The following is a 21,891-nucleotide window of genomic DNA, read 5'->3' as shown; positions in this document are numbered from 1 at the left end:
AGTTCGTGTCCTTTGTAGGGACATGGATGCAGCTGGAAACCATCATTCTCAGCAAACTATCGCAAGAACAGAAAACCAAATACCGCATGTTCTCACTCATAGGTGGGAATTGAACAATGAGATCACTTGGACACAGGAAGGGGAACATCACACACTGGGTCCTATTGTGGGGAGGAGGGGAGGGATAGCATTAGGAGATATACCTAATGTAAATGACGAGTTAATGGGTGCAGCACACCAACATGGCACATGGAAACATACGTAACAAACCTGTACGCTGTGTACATGTACCCTAGAACTTAAAGTATCATCAAAAAACAAACAAACAAAAGAAATTACAGTGGAAATTTTAAAATATCTTAAGACAAACAAAAGTGGAAGCACAATATACTAAAATATGTGGGATGCAGCAAAAACAATTCTAAGAGGAAAGTTTATACCAATAAATGCCTACACCAAACAAGAAGATCCCAAATAAACAACTGAAACTTATGCCTCAAGGAAATAGAAAAAAAGAACAAACTAAGCCAGTGAAGGAAAGAAATAATAAAGATCAAAGCAGAAATAAGATACCTAGAGACTAGAAAAACAAAAGACCAACAAAGGTAAGGGTTGGTTTTTTGAAAAGATAAACAAAATAAACAAATGTTTACCTAGACTAAGATAAAAGGAAATGAAAGAGGAGATAATTATAACTGATACCACAGAAATACAAAGGATCATATGAGACTATTATAACAATTATATGCCAAAAAGTTGAATAACATAGAATAAATGAAAAAAACTAGACATATACAACCTTCCGAGACTGAATCATGAAGAAATAGAAAATATTTTTTAATTGCCAACTTGGCTCCAGGTACACTGGCTTCTGCCAAGCCCCAGAACACACCACCTGGGGCAGTCCTTGGATCCAGGGGCTTGCTCCTGGGAGGTTCCTCCCACAGTTCTTCCTGTGGCTGCTTCTCCTGCCTCTCACCTTTTCATAGAAGCCTTTCCAGAACACTGAATCAGAAGTAGTTCCTCTTTGTTATTCTCCACTGTAGTCCCCTGCTGATTCCTTCCAGCACGAATCACATTGCATATGCTAACTCATTATTCATAGGTTTGCTTTGTGCTGGTCTCCCCCACCAGCAGGCACAGTTCTTTGAGGGTAGCAATCATGTCTTTATTATTCTCCAATGAGTCTTTGGTGTCCAGCACAGTGCCTGGTATATAATAATTGCTCAAGAATTATTTATTGACTGACTGGGCAAACATATGCAAAATTATAAAGAACCTAAAGGCCCAGACGGCAGTCAAACAGTTAAATAGTCTGATGTATAAAGTGCCCAAACAATTGATCATGATCCAATCAAACCAGCTCTTTTGAAAGTGCTGTTTGCTTTCTCTGGATGGAATGCCTTTTTCCAATGTGTCCATGTCGGAAACTCCTATTTAGCCCTTGAAGGTTCATCTCAGTTCTGTTTACTATAAGAGGCATTGCTAACTTCCCAGCCAGCATGAACACATTAAAGGAGGCCTTTGGCAACACTGGACCTCCCTCCAGTCTGTGGAATAAATAAATAAGTAAAAAGACTGGAATAAATCTATCAACAAAATGATTTTAAATTCAGAGCTGAAGTGGAAACCAAGAAAGGGAAATGCATACGTATTAGGAGCAAGGAAGGACCCAAGCCAAGGATAGTAAGAACGTGAGCTGTTGCAACCAGAGCTCAAGGCTTTATCAAGCCCAGACAGAACCGTATGTGTTACCAGCAACCCTGAAATCTAGTGTAGGCTCAAAGGGAACAGGGTTTTAATGCCCATTTGGGGTTAGAAAACTTGTGATTGTGCAAGACTGGGAGTAGATTTGGCATAGCAGTGAACCAAAATCGATCCTAGAAAAATAGCCAAAATGCAGCCAAGAGATAAAGACAAGAAAAATATAAAAGACAGCTTAAGAGACATGAAGAATGAAATGGGAAGACCCAATATTTACGTAATGTAATAGGAGTTCCAGAAGAAAAGACCAGTGAGAATGGGGTGGAGACAATGTTCAAATAATCATAGCTGAGAACGTTCAAAAACTCTGAAAAATACAAATTCTCAGATTGCAATAGCAGGAGTGTGGGAAGGTTAAATAGACATCTATACCAAGATACATGGTAGGGAAACTGTAAAATCACCAAAAGAAACAACATCTTAAATAAGAAATCACCTATAAAGGAATGACAGACAAACAGCAGAACCTCATAGCAACAGCAGAGGCCAGAAGACCATGAAGAGCACCTTCGTGGTATTAAGAGGAGATAATTCTCAAACAAGAATTCTGTTCCCTGCTACATTTTCATTAAAGAGTAGGGCAAAATGAAGATATTTCTGAAAACAAAGACTGAACTAAACACTCATAGGACCTTGCCAAAAGGATTACCAAAGGATATACCTCAGGAAACTGACTCCAGAAGAAAGGAGTGAGGCTTGTGAGGCAGTGCTGAGCAAACAAATGGTAATCATGGGAAAACCTAAACAGGTATAGTCAAAAAAACAACAGTTGTGAATGCAGGTCCCATCAAAACAAGGCGGAAGCAAAGCCCACATCAATGACAACATGGAAGGTGAAGGTGCTTTTTCATTCAAGACAGTAGAAATACTGATTAACTTCAGACTTTGTAAGTTTAGAACACAAGAGAATTTTAAGGAAAAACACTATAAGAATAGAAATAAAATATTTAAGTCTTAAAATGGTGGAAGGAAAAAAAAAAGAATGATAAAGGAAACTAAAAAAAAAAAAAAAAAAAGAACATTGGCTAGGCACAGTGGCTCACATCTGTAATTCCAGCACTTTGGGAGGCTGAGGTGGGCAAATCACCTGAGGTCAGGAGTTTGAGACCAGCCTGGCCAACATGGCGAAACCGTGTCTCTACTGAAAATCAAAAATTAGCTTGGCATGGTGGTGTACATGCCTGTAATCCCAGCTACCTGGTAGGCTGAGGCAGGAGAATCGCTTGAACCCAGGAGGCAGAGGCTGTGGTGAGCTGAGATCACGCCACTGCACTCCAGCTGGGTGACAGAGTGAGACTCTGTCTCAAAAAAAAGGAAAACTTAGCCAATACCAAACAAGAAAGACAAGGAATAAAGAAAAAAGAAGAAAGAGCCGAAGAAATAATAGTACAAAATAAGAGGTAGGGAGAAGAATTCAAACATATTGACCACAATGAATGAAAACAGACTAAACTTGACAGTTAAAAAAGCAAAGATGTTAATTTTGGAATTTTTGAAAAAATAGATATATGCTATTTAATAAGAAATGCCTAAAATATCACAATAAAAGAGTAAAAAGTTGGAAAAAGATATACCTGACAAATACTAATTAAAACTGTTATAATTCAATAGCAGATAAGATAGACCACAAAAGGCATTCATAGGGATAAAAGAGCTATGATATAATAGTAAAGAGAACAGTTGACCAGGAAGATATGACAAATCTGTACTTCCAGATATGTGTACCAGGAGAACGGTATATAATACAGCAGTCATGATATTAGCACTTGAATGTTCACTCTGCTATGGTTTCCAGTAACCTATTCCACTGGGAATTCAGGGTGAATGCAAAAAGGAGACTCAGAAATCCCTAGGTCCCTGGATAGAACAAGTTACGAGAACACCTCAGCCCTGGCCACCCTCAACCCCCAAAACACGCATTCTATGCACCCATCATATTCTTCATAGATATCATCACTCTGGCAAGTCTTTCTGGCTTGGGACGATTTGTTATTTATTTCTTCATTTTTTGAGACCGAATCTCACTGTGTCGCCTAGGCTGGGGTGCAGTGGCGTGATCTTAGCTCACTGCAACCTCCGCCTCCTGGGTTCAAGCGATTCTCCTGCCTCAGCTCAGCCTCCCAAGTAGCTGGGATTACAGGTGCCCGCCACCATGCCCGGCTAATTTTTGTATTTTTAGTAGAGATGGGGTTTCACCTTGTTGGCCAGGCTGGTCTCGAACTCCTGACCTCAGGTCATCTGCCTGCCTCGGCCTCCCAAAATGCTGGGATTACATGTATGAGCCACTGCACCCAGCCTTATTTCTTCATTTTTAGCATCTACCACCATGTCTGATACAGAAAGGCACTCAACAAATGTTAGCTGAATGACATTGTATGCATTCATTACCATTATAATTTTGAAGACTATGAAGCCAATATGAAAAATGTCTATAACATGCATTTCTATTTTAAAAAACACAATATAAAACTGTGATGCACTCTGATTACAAATATGTAAAGATTATATTTGTGTGTGAATACAAAAATGGAAGAGAATGTGGAACAATGAAAATAGTAAATTTGTTAGGTAAGGAGGATGGTGACTATTTGCTTTTACTTTTTATTATTGCTATTAAATTATTATTTGCATAATTTTGAAAATGAGATAAGAAGAAATGGTTGCATAAATTTTAGCGATCCAAGAAAGTAGTTCCTGAAAAATGTCACCATGTGTAGACAGAACAAAAGAGCTGTTTTCTGAGCCATGGAAATATTTACTCCTAGGGCCAAACTTTGCTTTCACTCTAAAAGCCACAGTATTCATACATGGTGATTCTCTCTGGACATATAGGGAGCTGACAAGGAAAGTGGGGTGCTGCGGGGAATGGATCCAGCTGCTGTAGCTTCATGCTGCATTTTCCATCCCCTTGTCTCACGCCTCTCCTTTCTAGGAAAACCGCAAGGCACCTATCAATTACCCAGAGTTTGACAGGACAATCTTTCCATTAGCTTCTACTCTACTTCCCCCTAGAAAAGGTTCTCTGTCTTACCTGGACAGAAAACCAGGTAAAGAGAATATTCCTAACCTAGATTGTGGTCTACATATACCATTTCAAATTGAATAGAACAGGGATCCTTGGAGAAATGGCTCATGCCAGGTCCCAGGCAAGGGATGTACAAGAAGAGCCTGGAACATTTGTCATACAGGAAAGCAAGGAAGTTGTCAAAGACTACCCGGTCACATCAACAGGATGTTGGAACCAACATGAAAATGCTCCCACTGGCCAAGATGGAACAAATTGAGTATCAATATAACAGCTGTAATGAACTGAGACACAAATATGTTTAAAGTCATGCGTCCATAATCATTATTAAGAAAAAATAATTTTAAAAAAAACACTCATTGTTCACTTTTGGAGGATGCTAGGGAACCAGTTCATTATTTTGGAAAGCAGGAAATGCAGAGAAAGAATCAAGGATATCCCCTTTCTTATACTAACTGTGTCTTGTTGTTACCAAATAGGTGGAGAGGGGAAGTTGTTATTACAGAAGTCCTCCAACTAGTAAGAGAAAAAGAAACGATAGATACAGAATGTCATCATTTTACGATCTCCAGTGAATGAATGGATCTAGGTATGATCAACAATGGTTGATAAGATCACGAAAAGAGAGACGGTCTATATATGTTTGCCACTACCTATGAAGTACTTCCCCCCCCGCCACACACACACAATGAACATGGGTCTGTACATCTATATCTAACTATCAATTTAGGGGAGGGAGTTAGGGGAGGGAGACAGGGAACATGTTAAATGTCACTGCGGGTTACAAGCAGTCAAATCCAGATTGTAAGAAAGCCCCCATAACGAACAATCCAGATTACTTCTAAAATTAAGAAATGGAGAGGAGGGCTATAGTTCTAAAAAGAATTGTGATAAATCAACCAGTTGTAACTACAGACTTTATTTGGATCCTGACTTAAATAAATTTAAATTAGAAAACATGAGGCAAGCAGTTAGATTTGAACCTTGACTGGGTATTTATTAATATGATTGATAACTCTATTAGATGTGAAAACTGTATTTTTACCTTGTTTCTAAAAAGAGTTCTTATTTTTTAGAGAGAGAGGGAAATATGCTATCTGGTATTTATTTCAGAAATATAAATTAGGGTTGAAGAAAATGAGCAGGAATACAAATGAGATAATTGGCCAAGATTTGACCACTGTTGAAGCTGGGTAGTGGGTACATTCGTGGATTCACTATATTATTCTCTTTACTTCTGTATACGTTTTAAATTTTCAGTAATAAAAAGTCTAAAACATTAATAAAAAATAAACAAAGCTGTGCCTTATTCTTACGGTTGACGTTTGAGGAAAAAATGTCAAGGAAACAATGAGACTCTTACCTTTTCATTAACTGGATAAAAATTCTTCTTGGTATTTGGTATATAAAGGTGTCCAGGACAATCTTTAGGTAATTAAAAGACACATAGCCACTTTTACAGAGGTCCCCTGCACTGAGGGCCTTTTCAATCTTTTCATAGGACTTTGAAAGCTGTAATAAATTGAAATTAGAGTGTGGCATTCATAAATATCAACTTCATGGAGCTATTCAACCATTTTATTTTTACCAAAAACCTCTTCACATTTTTCTCTCCAAAAACTGATCAAAAAGGTTACTATGGCATGTACTGAACTTCAAATGTTTAATTGATGAGCTCACTACAAAACAGTTTTCCCAGTCACAGCTACTCAAGTGACAAGGCAGACACGTTTCTCAGGGAAAAACAGCACATAGAAGAGCTCCACCTCAAATTTCAGAGCTAAAAATACTTGCTGGATCTGCCGGTTTGATACATCTTCCTTAATACACTTTCAAGCTTTTCCCTACTGTGAGCCCATGCTATGCTTCTCCTAATTCAGTCAGGCCAATCAAACAAAAAAGCTGCTAATATTTTATTAAAAATACAAGTAGCTTTTACAGTAAGGAAAATTATTAACGTAAGGACTGCATAAACAGAATATACATTGGACATTTCTTTAATCATTCTTTCTTTAAATGAGGAATTACAAAGAACCTGGGTGAACGAGCTTGCTTATGGGGCTTCTAAAATGCAGTAACGTAGGTTAACCACTGATTTTTATATGACTCATAAAAATACTGTGAAGATTGGTTTTATTTCCAAAGGTTTTCCTGCTGTTTATTATGGAGTAATAACAATATTCTCCAGTATCTTCAACCATCCCACTTTGTCTGAACTCAATTTTTTCCTGCTAACTGGGATAAGAAGATAAACAAAATCACCAACAACTTGGTACAAAAGGTTACTTTCTTGGCCGGGCGCAGTGGCTCAAGCCTGTAATCCCAGCACTTTGGGAGGCCGAGACGGGCGGATCACGAGCTCAAGAGATCGAGACCGTCCTGGCTAACACGGTGAAACCCCGTCTCTACTAAAAATACAAAAACTAGCCAGGCGAGGTGGGGGGCGCCTGTAGTCCCAGCGACTCGGGAGGCTGAGGCAGGAGAACGGCGTAAACCCAGGAGGCGGAGCTTGCAGTGAGCTGAGATCTGGCCACTGCACTCCAGTCCGGTCGATAGAGCGAGACTCCGCCTCAAAAAAAAAAAAAAAAAGTTACTTTCTTAAAGAGCTGCTGCAACATGGAAATGTGTGTACAAGAATCTCGATCCACTAAAGGAATAAGAAGCAGAATCACTAAATTTTCCTTAGTGTGTATAGGAATATTGGTATCTAAAGGGAAACATCTTTAATAAAAATATTTAGAGATCTAAATTTATTAGAAAGGACCTAAGCTTCTTAGAAAGTTGCATAAAATTCACCCAAAGTGCAGCTAAATTTGTCCATTTCTCTTTCAGGGAGGTGGACTGCATCTGATACACTGCCTGGGGGAAGACGCAGAGAGAAGCAAGAGGCAAGAGCCTGGCGTGGAGCGGAGGCTCAGTGCAGTTACTGGATTGATAAAACCCATTTTTTTTTTTTTTGAGACGGAGTCTCGCTCTGTCTCTCAGGCTGGAGTGCAGTGGCGTGATCTCCGCTCACTGCAAGCTCCGTCGCCTCCCAGGTTCACGCCATTCTCCTGCCTCAGCCTCCCGAGAAGCTGGGACTACAGGCGCCCGCCACCACGCCCGGCTAATTTTTTTGTATTTTTGGTAGAGACGGGGTTTCACCGTGTTCGCCAGGATGGTCTCGATCTCCTGACCTCGTGATCCGCCCGCCTTAGCCTCCCAAAGTGCTGGGATTACAGGCGTGAGCCACCACGCCCGGCCAATAAAACCCATTTTTAATGTCTTAATGACATTTGGTTTTCCATACTTTTTTTTTCTTCTGGAGAGTGCTTCTGCGATGATCAAGTTTTTAGAAAAAGGGTAAGGTATGAAACCGAAATACTGTCTTTGTGACAAATACAACTTTTTGGAAATTTTCATTGTTACTGTTTATAAAGTACAAGCCTTTGTTTAAAAAATGCAAGCAATTCAGCAAAGTATAAAGAAGGAAATAAAAATACCTGGTAGTCTCACCTTCACATACCATCATATTCTTGATGGAAAAGCCAAGGGTACATCCATTTTCCATCTTCATATGTTTAGTTTTTATAAATGTTTCCTTGATCTTAAATCTAAATGAGGTCCCTATTGTTATTCTCTCTCATAACACCCTGGTCTTTTTCATCATTCCACTAAAAAAAATTGTATTCATGACTTTTTACTTGTTTAATAACTCTCTCCCTGATATAAGGTAATGTGATCTCTATACAAGCAGAGATCGTATCTGTTTTGTTCACAAATAATTATCTAGAATGAAGCACATTATTGGCATGTGGTCGGCACTCAATAAATATTTATTAAAAGTGGATATATTTTTATCAAAAAGTTGTAAAAAGTTATAAAACATAAAAAGCTGTTCAACACATTAGTAAAAAGTGAAATAAACAAAAATTATAGCTGAGATACCATTTCATCTGCATCAGACTGGCAGAAATGTACAAGCTTAGCAGTATCAAGTGCTGGGGGAACGTGGAACGGCAGGAGTGCTCATGTGCTTCTGGTGGGAGTGTAAATCAATATGGTAGCAAGCAATAGAATACCGTCCACTGAGCCTGAGGGGCGTGTTCTCTACAACCCAGCTCACAACTCCACTCCTAGGTGTAATTCCCAGAGAAGCCTTGGCACCTATGGACCAGAAGCTAAGCTTATAACCACTTATGGTGGCACTGTTTGGATTGGCATACAACAGGAAGCAATCCAAATATCCATCCATAGGGAGAATGTATAACTTATAAAATATTTAGGTAAGGGAAACTGTACAGCAGTGAAAATGATAACACAGCTATACCCATAATATGAGTGAATCTCATCCTGAGCACAAACAGGATGAAAATAAATGGTTTTGCAACTATGCCAACATATGATGGGAAAAAGAGAAAGAAGGGTCAGGCAAAGACAAAGAACCCAGAACGGAAGAAGACAAAATATGAAAGAATATGAACACATCCCCTGCAAAAACTTCATGTCACAAAAAGCAACTAAATGAGAAAATCAATTAATTAAAAGCAAATCTTGAAAATGATAAAATAACTTTTTAGAAATTTTCATTGAGAAGAGAAGGAATATTTCAAAGCTAAGAAAATAGAGAACAAAAATAGCACCATTACAGGAACTAATAAATTAGACACAGCAAGAATAAGAGGCAAGGATGAGATTTAAATTAGTATTAAAGGAGTGCTGTGGAAGAATCTCAATGAAGCAGAGGAAAGGGACAAAAGAATTCGATCAACTTGAGAGAAGATGACAGCTATCAAGGAGAGGCAAAGATGATCCAATATAAGGATAACAGGGACTACTGTGGAAGGAAGGAAGAAGGAGGAAGGGAGAGAGAGGAGGTGATTTTAGTACTATGGCACAGTATCCATTGCTTGCCACCACATTGATTTTCCTGAAACAAAGGAAGAACTGAATCTGTACATCACACTGTGTTCCAGGAAACTTTGTCAAAATGCTTCACACCGAGATATAGCTTCGTTTTGCTTTGTTAATTTCAAGGATCAAGAAAAAAAAAAAAAAGCTTCAGGAATCCAGGTAAAAAAAAGACATCACCTACCAGGGGGAAAGAAATCTGGTTGACCCCAGGTTATTTTCACAGCAACAACCAATGCTGGAAGACAATGGAAAAAATATTTACAACATTACAAGGAAAAGAAAGCATGATGGAAGGATTATAGCCAGCCAACTTGCTGTTCAAGTATAAAAGCAAAAGGCATATAGTTTCAACTATGAAAAAAACAAAGGGAATAAGGCACCCATGGGCCTTTCTTAAGGAAATTACTTCACAATGAAATCCAGCCAACCAAAAAATAAATCAAAATAAAGGACTCTGAGAGGGATAAACTGTGATCAGTGCTGCACTGTCGTGATGCACATTAAATTCATGCAAATATCAAACAAAGTCAAAACAACATGGGGAATGATGGCAACGGAACAGAATAGAAATATTATAAACTCAGCTAAGGACAAACTATAAAGAGCAAAAATGGTGGGTGGGAGGGAGGCGTAGGAAGAAACCAGTGCCCGTCACTTCGAGTTTCCTAGCAGAAAGCCGGCCCATACTGTCTGAAATGGAAACATCCTTCAAAACATAGTTCCTCCAGCTCTTCATAGCTTTTTAAATCCCTTTTCTCGCCTCAAAGTCCCTTTGGGGACCTCATATGTCTTGCGGGAACGAAATGCTCACCCAGAGTTCAGAAGTGTCTCTGCTTTCCCTTGAGGACAGCGTTGCAGGGTTAAGGGCAGGGACTGGATATGCCTGCACTGCGTGGGCTGTTTACACTCAGCCCCAGGACTCAGCTGGCCTCATTTAACCTATTCATGCCTCAGTGTCTTCAGCTGGGATGATCACAGTGCACTCGCTGCTCATGGGGCTGCTGTGAAGACTGAACAGACCACCAGGAAAGCACAGGCAACATCCCAGAAAAGAGTTAATTATGATGGTGACGGTCACATTTCCTTTTCTTCTGGGAAATTTAAATTAAATACGTTTTATTTTTAAAAAGGAGTATGATCCTCTTCTTATAAAATTATTTCTATCTATGTCTCCACCTACCCACTGATGCAGCCGTCCCTCCATACACGAATAAAGAGAGGTCCAGAATTATGTTCACCAAATGTTGCCTTTGATTCTTTCTGGGTGATGGATTGTGAATAGTTTATTACTTTCTTCTTTGTACTTTTTAGAATTGCTTACATTTTTTTTTGCAATGGTCATGTTTTTATGAAAACAAGAAAGTCATTAACAACAACTAGAGAAAACAAATTTAACCAAATTACCCACAAATATGACAGTGCTCACTTCTCCAACAATCTTATCGACACTGGCCTTGTGAGTTCTTCCTGCATTGACATCCCTCTATTGAACATTTATATTAATAATATGTAAAAGTTTTATGAATGTTGGGAATTATTCATCTGTCATTTATGTTGCACATATTGTGCCAAGTTTATCATATGTTTATACAAAGTTTTGCTGTATAAAGGATTTTTCATTTTTCTGAAGTTAAATTTTATCAGTCTTTTTCTTTAAGGCTTTTGGGTTTTACTTCATGCTTACAAGAGATTCTAAATTTCAAGATTAACAAATGTTTACCCGCATTACTTAAATTTAAATCGTTGATGAGGATAGAAGTTATTTTTGGTGAAGAGTGGAAGGTTATAAGATTCGTTCCCCAAAATGGCTGGATAGCAAATTATCTCAATAATAATTACCAAATAGGCCTCACTCACTACACTTTATTGAAATGCTTCATATCACAGGCTAAGTTCACATATAAAGAGTGGTTCATTAGCCAACTATCCTTTTAAATCCATTTGAATGTCCATTGCTGCACCAATGCCATATTGTCTTAATTATTATGCCTTAATAAAATAATTTATATGTGTAGAATAAGTCCTCTATTATAATTTTTCAAAAGAAAAAATATATATCCTAATATAGGAAGAACGGGCATTAATAGTAAATCTTCCAATCCAAGAGTCAGAAAAGACCTCTTCACTTATTCATGTTTTCCTTTACGTTACTCAATAAAGTTGCATTATTTCTTTATATGTCTTATTAGAGTTAGTATGTGAGTAGCACAAAGGATGTACTTAAAAATTAATTTCCCATCACCATCACTATTGTCGATGATCAATGTATTGCTGTTATTGGGAGGTAGGAGGGGTCTCGGTATTGGGGGAGACATAGGTAGGATCGAAACAAATTTTAGAAATAATGTGTAAAGCTGATAGTTTTCCATATTGTCTACTTTGCTGTGTTTACTCTGTAGGTGACTGTGGCTTAGGAAAACATCTTACTTCTAGACAAAAGTTCCTCTCAATTTCATCCAAGGAGTAGTTTCTCCAGGTATCTTCAGATGATGCAGAACTGAGCAAACGCTCCTTTTTGGAATTTTTGGCTTGTTGATTCTCCAATGAGACCTCTATTGAAACAAAATAGCTCTAGCTTATCAACACTGTCGAAGGTTAAACATCTAAATATGGTTACGCTTTAATCATTACCTGTTTGGTAAAAAAGTAAGGCTTGAATAAACCAAGAAAATGATGAACCATCTGATTCATGGTGTTGAAATAACTGGCTAAACATTTTGGAAAAAATGAAAGTAATCATCTACTCACTATCTTACTCTAGGATAAACACTAGATAGAGTGAAATGCACACTAAATAGAATAATAAAACCATAAAAATAGAAGAAAATTAAGATGACTATTACATACTACATAATATTTGTGTGAGAAAGCCTTGCCAAGGAAAACACTAAAGCCAGAATTTATTTAAATAAAGGATAAGTCTGACAACATAAATACTTGATTTTTGTTTGGTTAAAAAAGAAGCCACAAGTTAACGTGAAAAAATAATGAGTGGAGAAGAACTATTGTTAATATCCATGAGAAATACAGGTTAATTTTCATAATATATGAGTGGCTCTTATGAATCAATAAAATAAACATCCAATAGAACAGCAGACTAAGGTTATAGACACATGATTCACATAAAAAGAATTTTAAAGCATCCAATAAATATATGGACTACTCAAGCTCACTGATAATTTTTAAAGTCTAATTAAAACAAGTTAACATTTTTTTTCTACTTGTCAAATAGGCAAGGAGTAAAGGGAATAATAAGAACCAGTTCTGGCTTGTGTATAAAAACTTGGTACTTGAATATGCTTAAATCCTTTTCTAGAGCTTTGTACTCATAGAATAATAGGGCCACTCACCGAATTCACATGGATAAGGATATTTTCTGCACTTTTCTTTATAAGAGAAAAAAATGAAACAATCTAAATGCCCATTCATAGATGATGAATTTTATAAATGAATGGTTCATCAAGCCTATGAAATACTACACAGACTTTAAAAACAAAGATACATGTCTAAATTAACAGATGTGGGAAATGTTCTTTGCTATATATTGCCTCATGATTTTAAAGGAATAATTAGCATAACTTCATTTTAACACTTACGTTGTATATCTTTCTATCCATCCATCCATCCATCCATCCATCCATCCATCCATCCATCCATCCATCCATCCATGTAAGCATCAGAAACAAAATCTGAGAGGATACTACACGAAAAAGAACACAGTGGTAGGATTCAGGTAGTAGAATTATATGGGATTGTTATTTAGTGTTTTGTTTTCTGGCTTTTTTGAAACAAGCATGTATTATTTTTATAACAAAAGAGAATGAAATAAATCTAAAATATAGCCATTTTCTTTCTCAAAGTTGACTGCAAAGAATCACAAACGGTTTCCCAGATTTATTTCCTAAAATGTCTGCAAATACGCTTCAGCCAAATTAAGCACACTTAATTCAGCTGCAGTTAACAAACTGCCAGTCATCTGGAATTCTATTTCCTAGCTCCAAAAAAGAGAAAGGGGAGGAAAAAAAAAATCCCTCTATACAATAAAAGACAAAGCTGATCTTTAGAACTTTGTCATGGCCAGGCATAGTGGCTTATGCCTGTAATCTCAGCACTTTGGGAGGCCAAGCCCGGCAGATCACCTGAGGTCAGGAGTTTGAGACCTCATGAAATTTGCTAAGAGAATAGATATTAAGTGTTCTCACCACACACAAAAAAAGGTATCCATGTGAGGTGATGGAGGTGTTAACTAATTTATTATAATAAACATTTCACAATGTGTATGAACATCAAATCATCACATTGTATATCTTAAATATATACAATTTTAACTCGTCAATTATATCTCATTAAAGCTGAAAAAAAAATCATTTCAGAAATGAAGACTAGGCTGAGCTGAAGGAAAGGGAAGGAAAAAGGAAAGGAAAGGAGACTAAGCTAGGCACAGTGGCTTACACATGTAATCCCAGCACTTTGAGAGACCGAGGCAGGAAGCCAGGAGTTCAACACCAGCATGGGCAACAAAGCAGAACCTGTCTCTACAAAAGATTAAAAAAAAAAAAATTAGCCAGGCACAGTAGCATGTACCCATGGTCCAAGCTACTAGGGAGGCTGAGGCAGGAGAACTGCTTGAGCCCAGGAGTTCAAAGCTGCAGTGAGCTATGATCACACCATTGCACTCCAGCCTGGGTGACAGAGCAAGACCCTGTCTCTAAAAATAAAATAAAGTAAGAAATGAAGACTAAACTAAAAGAAACACAAGATCAAATAAACACAATAGTAATAGAAGGTGAAATAAAAGTTATATCATGGAAGAAAACAAAGAAGGGAGAGAGGGAGGAAAAGAGAGAGGAAGGGAGGGAGGAAGAAAGTAAGAAAAAAGGGAGGAAGAAGGACTTGTGAGGAAGTTATGGTATAGAAGAGAAGAGAGGGGGAAAAAAGATCCTATCTTTTGGATGGGGGATCCAAAAGATCCAATACACATGATATGAATCACTAAGAAGAAAATCAAACAATGGAATGGAAAAAATACTAAAAATCACAGTTCAGGAAATTAAAGAGGAAGTCCTAGCCAGAGGAATCAGGCAAGAGAAAGAAAGAAAAGGCACCCACATAGGAAAAGAAGAAGTCAAACTATCTCTCTTTGCTGACAATATGATTCTATATCTAGAAAACCCTAAAGACTCTGCCAAAAGTCTCCTAGAACTGATAACTCATTTTAGCAAGGTTTCAGTACACAAAATCAATGTACAAAAATCAGTCGCATTTCTATACATCAATAATGTCCAGACTGAGAGTCAAATCAAGAATACAATCCCATGTACAATAGCCACAAAGAAAATAAAATACCTGAGAATACAGCTAACCAAAGAGGTGAAAGATCTCTACAAGGAGAAGTACAAAACACTGCTGAAAGAAATTAGGGATGACACAAACAGATGGCATAATGTTCCATGCTCATGGATAGGAAGATTCAATATTGTTAAAAATGGCCATACTGCCCAAAGCAATTAACAGATTCCATGCAATTCCAATCTAGCTACCAACGTCACTCTTCAAGAATTAGAAAAAGCTATCCTAAAATTCATATGGAACAACAAACAAAACAAAACAAAACCCAAAGCCCAAATAACCAAAGCAATCCTAAGCAAAAAGAACAAAGCTGAAGGCATCACTCTACCCAACTTCAAACTACACTATAAGACTATAGAAACCAAAACAGCATGATACTGGTACAAAAATAGACACATAGGCAAATGGAACAGAATAGGAAATTCAGAAATAAAGTCACCCACTTAAAACATCTGATCTTTGACAAGGCAGACAAAAATAAGCAATGGAGAAAGTTTTCCCTATTAAATAAATAGTACTGGGATAACAGGCTACCCAGATGCAGAAGAATGAATCTGGACCCTTACCTTTCACCATATATAAAAATTAACTCAAGATGGATGAAAGAATTAAATGGAAGACCTCAAACTATAAAAATCTAGAAGAAAAACTGGGAAATACCCTTCTCAACATCAACCCTGGCAAAGAATTTTTGGCTAAGTCCCCAAAAGCAATTGCAACAAAAATAAAAATTGATAAGTGGGACCTTCTTAAACTAAAGAACTTTTCTGCACAGCAAAAGAAACTTATCAATAAACAGACAACCTACAGAACGGGAGAAAATATTTGAAAAGTATACATCTGACAAAGTCCTAATATCTAAAATCTATAAGGAATTTAAACACAATATCAACAAGCAGAAAACAAATAGCCCCACTGAAAAATGGGCAGAGGACATGAACAGACACCTCTCAAAAGAAGAAGACATACGCATGGCCAACAAACATATGAAAAAATGCTTATAATCACTAATCATCAGAGAAATGCAAATTGAAGCCACAATGAGATATCATCTTACACCAATCAGATTGGCTATTATTAAAAAGTCAAAAAGGTGGGGCGTAGTGGTTCGCGCCTGTAATCCCAGCACTTTGGGAGGCCGAGGTGGGCAGATCATGAGGTCAAGAGATTGAGACCATCCTGGTCAACATGGTGAAACCCCATCTCTACTTTAAAAAAAAAAAAAAAACTAACTAAAATTAGCTAGGCGTGGTGGCGTGCACCTGTAGTCCCAGCTACTCAGGAGGATAAGGCAGGAGAATCGTTTGAACCCGGGAGGCAGAGGTTGCAGTGAGCCAGGATTGCGCCACTGCAGTCCAGCCTGACGAGACTCTGTCTCAAAAAAAAAAAAAGTCAAAAAACAACAGATGCTGGCAAGGCTGCAGAGAAAAGGGAACACTTAGGCATTGTTGGTGGGAATGTAAATCAGTTCAGCTACTGTGGAAAGCAGTTTGGAGATTTCTCAAAGAATTTAAAGCAGAGCTACTATTCAACCCAGTAATCCAATTACTGGGCATATATATCTAGTGGAAAATAGATTATTATGCCAACAAGACACATGCACTCATATGTTCATTGCTCATTCACCAGAGCAAAGACATGGAATCAACATAGGCGCCCATCAGTGGTGGATTGGATAAAGAAAATGTGATATGGATATACCACAGAATACTACACAGCCATAAAAAAGAACAAAATCATGTCCTTTGCAGCAATATGCATGGAGCTGGAGGCCATAATTCTAAGCAAACTAACACATGAACAGAAAACTAAACACTGCGTGTTCTCACTTATAAGTGGGAGCTAAACATTGAATACACATGGATATAAGCATGGGAATAACAGACAGCAGGGCCTACTGGAGGAGGAGAAATGGAGGGGGTGTGGATTGAAAAACTACCTATTGGGTGCTATGCTCACTACCTGGGTGCAATACACCTGTGTAACAAACCCGTACACATACTCCTGCATCTAAAAGTTGAATTTTTTTGAAAAAGAGACTCAGATGAAAACCTAAATAGTACACAATGTACTCAGGGAATCAATCAACCATAAGTACTTAATATAATGACATAGTCTAGCAAAATGTATTGGGTTTTACATTTTCTTAAATTATCAGGGCATCCAGACAAAAAGATCAAATTATGAATAAGGAAAACAAAATCTGATTGTCATCAAACTCTTCCTCCACAAAAGTTTATATCATCAGACAATGGATAAGGATTTCTAAGATACTTAAGGAAAGACAATTTGAGGTAAGGATCTTACATCCAGAAAAATAAATTTTTCTTTTTTTTTTTTTTTTTTTTGAGACAGAGTCTTGTTCTGTCTCCCAAGCTGGAGTGAAGTGGCATGATCTGGGCTCACGGCAACCTCCACCTCCTGGGTTCAAGAGATTCTCCTGCCTCAGCCTCCTGAGTTACAGGCATGCACCACCACGCCTGGCTAATTTTTGTATTTTCAGTAGAGACGGGGTTTCGCCATGTTGCCCAGGCAGGTTTCAAACTCCTGGGCTCAAGCCATCTGGCCACTTTGGCCTCCCACAATGCTGGGATTACAGGTATGATCCACTGCACTTGGCCTGGATTTTTCAAGTATTAAGGCCATAGACAAACACAATTATGTAAGAAATCAAAGAATATCATTTCCATGGTGATTTGCTGAGGAATCTACTAAAAAATATGATTCAAATAACCAAAATGACTGGAAAGACAAACGTAAGAAGGAGAGAAGCAACTGAACAAATACGATCAAGGAAGCTGGGTCAGTGAGATAGAAGGATCAACTTCTTCATGACTTAAGAAGGAATTAGAAAATAAATCAAAACCTAGAAATGACCTTTGAACTGCTCTGGACAGCACCACAGGCAACCTTTGGAGATACTGTGAGTTCTGTTCTAGAGCACCATGGTAAAGCGAATAAAACAAAAAAGTAGTGTGAATGTTCTGGCTTCCCAATGCAGATGAAAGTTATGTTTACATGATACTGTAGTGTCTATTAAGTGTAATATCTTATGTCTCAAAAAAACAATGTACATGCCTTAATTTTAAAATATGGTGAAAAAATGCTGATCATCATCTGAGCCTTCAGTGAGTCATAATCTTTTTCTTGGTAGAAGGTCTTGTCTTGATGTTAACGGCTGCTGACTGATCAGGGTGATGGTTGCTGAAGATGGGGTGGCTGTGGCAGTTTTTTGCGATTTTTTGTTTGTTTGTTTTTAGAGACAGGCTCTTGCTCTGTCACCCAGGCTGGAGTGCAGTGGTGCCATCACAGCTCACTGCAGCCTCGAACCCTTGGGCTCAAGTGATCTTCCTACCTCTGCCTCCTGAGTAGCTGGGACTGCAGGCATGAACCACCATGCCCAACTAATTTTTTTTGTTGTTATTTTTTGTGGATACAGGGTCTTGCTATGTTGCCCAGGCTGGTCTCAAACTCCTGACCTCAAGCAATCCTCCCACCCCACCCTTCCAAGGTACTGGGATTATAGGCATGAGCCACTGGACATTTTAAAAAATAAGAGAACAGTAAAGTTTGCCGCATCAATAGACTCTTTCTTTCATGAAAGATTTCTCTGTAACAAGCGATGCTGTTTGATAGCATTTTAGTCACAATAGAATTTCTTTCAAAATTGGAGTCAATCCTCTCAAACTCTGCTGCTGCTTTATCAACTAAGATCATGTAATATTCTAAACCTTCTGTTGTCATTTTAACAATGTTCACAGCATCTTTACCAGGAGTTGATTTCATCTCAAGAAACCACTTATTTTGCTCATCCATAAGAAACAACTCGTCCCTTAAAGTTTGATCAAAAGATTACAGCAATATAGTCACATCTTCAGGCTTCACTTTTAATTCTAGTTCTCTTGCTATTTCCACTACATATGCAGTTACTTCCTCCACTGAAGTCCTGAACCCCTTAAAGTCATCCATTAGGGTTTGAATAAACTTCGTCCAAATTCCTATTCATGTTGATATTTTGACCTCATCCTATGAATCAGAAATGTTCTAATGGCATCTAAAATGGTGAACCTCTTCCAAAAGGTTTTCAATCTTCTTCTTAGATTCATCAGAGGAATCACTACTTATAGCAGCTGTAGACTTACAAAATGCATTTCTTAAATAATAGGACTTGAAAGTTGAAACTACTCCTTGATCCATGGGCTGCAGAATGGATACTGTGTTAGCAGGCATGTAAACAACATTAATCTCCTTGTACATCTCCATCGGATCTGTTGGGTGACCAGGTGCATTATTAATGAACAGTAATACTTTGAAAGGAATCTTTTTTGAGCAGTAGGTCTCAATAGTGAGCTTAAAATATTCAGTAAATCATGCAGTAAGCAGATGTGCTGCCATCTAGGCTTTGCTGTTCCATTTACAGAGCACAGGCAGAGTAAAATTAGCATCATTCCTAACAGCCCTAGAATTTTCAGAATGGTAAATGAGCATTGGCTTCAACCTAAAGTCATTAGCTGCATTAGCTCCTCCCAAGAGGGTCATCCTGTTCTTTGAGGCTTTGAAGCCAGGCATTGACTACTCTGTAGCTCAAGAAAGTCCTAACTAGCATCTTCTTCCAATATAAAGCTATTTTGTTTAAAATCTGCTGTTTAGCACAGCCACCACCTTCATCAGTGATCTCAACTAAGTCTTCTGGATAACTTGCTGCAGCTTCTCCATCAGCACTTGCTGCTTCATCTTGGACTTTTATATTATGGAGATGGCTTCTTTCCTTCAACCTCATGAACCAACCTCTGTTAGATTCCAACTTTTCTTCTACAGCTTCCTCATCTCTCTCAGCCTTTATAAAATTAAAGAGAGCTAGGGTCTTGCTCCGGATTAGGCATTGGTGTAAGGGAATGTTGTGGCTTCTTTGGTCTTCAATACAGACCACTCAAACCTTCTCCATATCAGCAATAAGGTTGTTTCACTTTCTTAATATTCATGTGTTCACTGGAGTAGCACTTTAAATTTCCTTCAAGAACTTTTTATTTGCATCTACAACTTGGCTGATTGTTTGGCATAAGAAGCCTAGCTTTTGACCTATCTTAGCTTTCGTCATTCCTTCCTTACCAAGCTTAGTCATTTCCAGCTTTTGACTTAAACTGAGTTCCTGTCACTTGAACACTTATAGACAATTGTAGGGCTGTTAACTGGCATACTTTTAATATTGTTGAGTAGCAGGGAATAGGGAGACCTGAGGGGAATGAGAGAGCTGGGGAATGGCCAGTTGGTGGAGCAGTCAGAACACACACAGATATGCCTGTATTTTCTTCTTTGTTTGGTTGATACCCTGGGGCCTGTCTGGATTCATTGGCTTTTTGGCTTTTTCTAAACAAGTTAGTAAGGGAGGAATTCAAAGTAGCCAATCCCTGGTTCAAATAAAACTATTTCCATCACAATCCAACTGTCTTAGCCCATTTTGCGTTGCGGTAACAGAATATCTGATACAATGAATATCTCTTACAGAATATTTCTTACAAGGAAACAGGTTTATTTAGCTCATGGTTCCAGTTCACGACTGGACAGCCACATCTGGTGACTTCTGATGAGGGCCTTGTGCTGTGTCAAAACATGGTGGAGAAAAAGAACAGGAACAGTCCCAAAGGCGATGGGCAACCCTGCCCTGTGGCGTTGCTAAGCTTAGCCTATGACTCCACTCTGATGGGTTGGAGCTGCACACTGTTGTCTACAGCTTCTCCACATGGACATTGCATGCTGCTGGTGGCTAGAGTTCTGGAGTCTTGAAGCTTGCTCTAGCTCTGACCCCCCATCTCCACTCAGCATTGCCCTAGTAGGGGCTCTCAGCAGTGACTTCACTCCTGCAGCAACCGTCTGCCTGTGTCCTCAGCCTTTCTGGTACATCCTCTAAGAGCTATCGGAAAGGTGGAGCCCACTATGCTGCTACAGCTCTTACCTTCAACACACCTGCAGGATTAGCACCTCATAGATAGTGTCAAGGCTTACTGCTTGCACCTTCCAGAGCTATGGCATAAGCCACATCTGGGCCCTCTTGAGCCACAGTGTGCTGCCACCAAGCTTTACAGCTTGTACTTTTCAGAGAGGCACCTAACCCACAGCTGGGGCCAAGGAGCCCTGCACCAGAATGTGGGGGGCAGAGTCCAGAGGTGGCCCTGGGCAGCAAGCCCATCGAGTAGGCTTTTTAGGGTAATTGTCAAAAAACATTCTGCCTTCCTACAGCTTTGGATCTGTGATGGGAGGGTCCTTTCTATTTATGCTAATCTGTTTAACAATGAGTCACTCAGCCACATCCTTATTTTGTTCTCATCAACATGCTTTTTCATCCTGCATGTGGCCAGGCTGCACTTCCTTCAGGATTGTAAGTTTTATCTTTGTCATCCCTTTGCTTCCAAATCTCACTGCAAGTGGCCAAAAGTAACCATGCAGCAGCACCTTGAACACTTTGCTGCTTAGAAATTTCTTTCACCAGATATCCTAGTTCAGCACTCTCAAGCTCAGCCTGTCACAGCACCCTATGGCATGGATACAATGCAGTGAAGTTTGCAACTGTATAACAAGGATGGCCTTTAGTTTCCAGTACTTTGTCCCTCATTTCCATCTCAGACCTTGTCAGAATGGTCTTTACTGTCCATATTTCTTTTTTTTTTCTTTTTCCTTTTTTTTTTTTGAGAGGGAGTCTCGCTCTGTCTCCTAGGCTGGAATGCAGTAACACCATCTTGGCTCACTGCAACCTCTGCCTCCTGGGTTCAAGTGATTCTCCTGCCTCAGCTTCCCAAGTAGCTGGGATTACAGGCACACGCCACCACGCATGGCTAATTTTTTTTGTATTTTTAGTAGAGACG

General features: G+C 38.7%; 1 protein-coding gene across 4 annotated transcripts in view; it reads right to left on the bottom strand.

The window, feature by feature from the left end:
• The window catches only part of EFCAB6 (EF-hand calcium binding domain 6), a 328,394-nt gene that overhangs the window by 208,544 nt on the left and 97,959 nt on the right, over positions 1 to 21,891 (bottom strand). For all 4 annotated transcript variants that reach the window (XM_011934784.1, XM_011934785.1, XM_011934783.1 and 1 more), the window contains 2 exons: positions 12,110 to 12,234; positions 6,153 to 6,301 (listed from right to left, as the gene is read on the bottom strand). In XM_011934784.1, the coding sequence (XP_011790174.1) occupies positions 6,153 to 6,301; positions 12,110 to 12,234 (274 nt within the window). The remainder of the gene's footprint in view (positions 1 to 6,152; positions 6,302 to 12,109; positions 12,235 to 21,891) is intronic.

The sequence above is a fragment of the Colobus angolensis genome, unplaced genomic scaffold, assembly GCF_000951035.1.
Source record: "Colobus angolensis palliatus isolate OR3802 unplaced genomic scaffold, Cang.pa_1.0 Scaffold138, whole genome shotgun sequence".
Lineage (NCBI taxonomy): Eukaryota > Metazoa > Chordata > Mammalia > Primates > Cercopithecidae > Colobus > Colobus angolensis.
The sequence above is the reverse complement of the archived record's forward strand: the minus strand, read 5'-3'. Positions and strand labels throughout refer to the sequence as shown.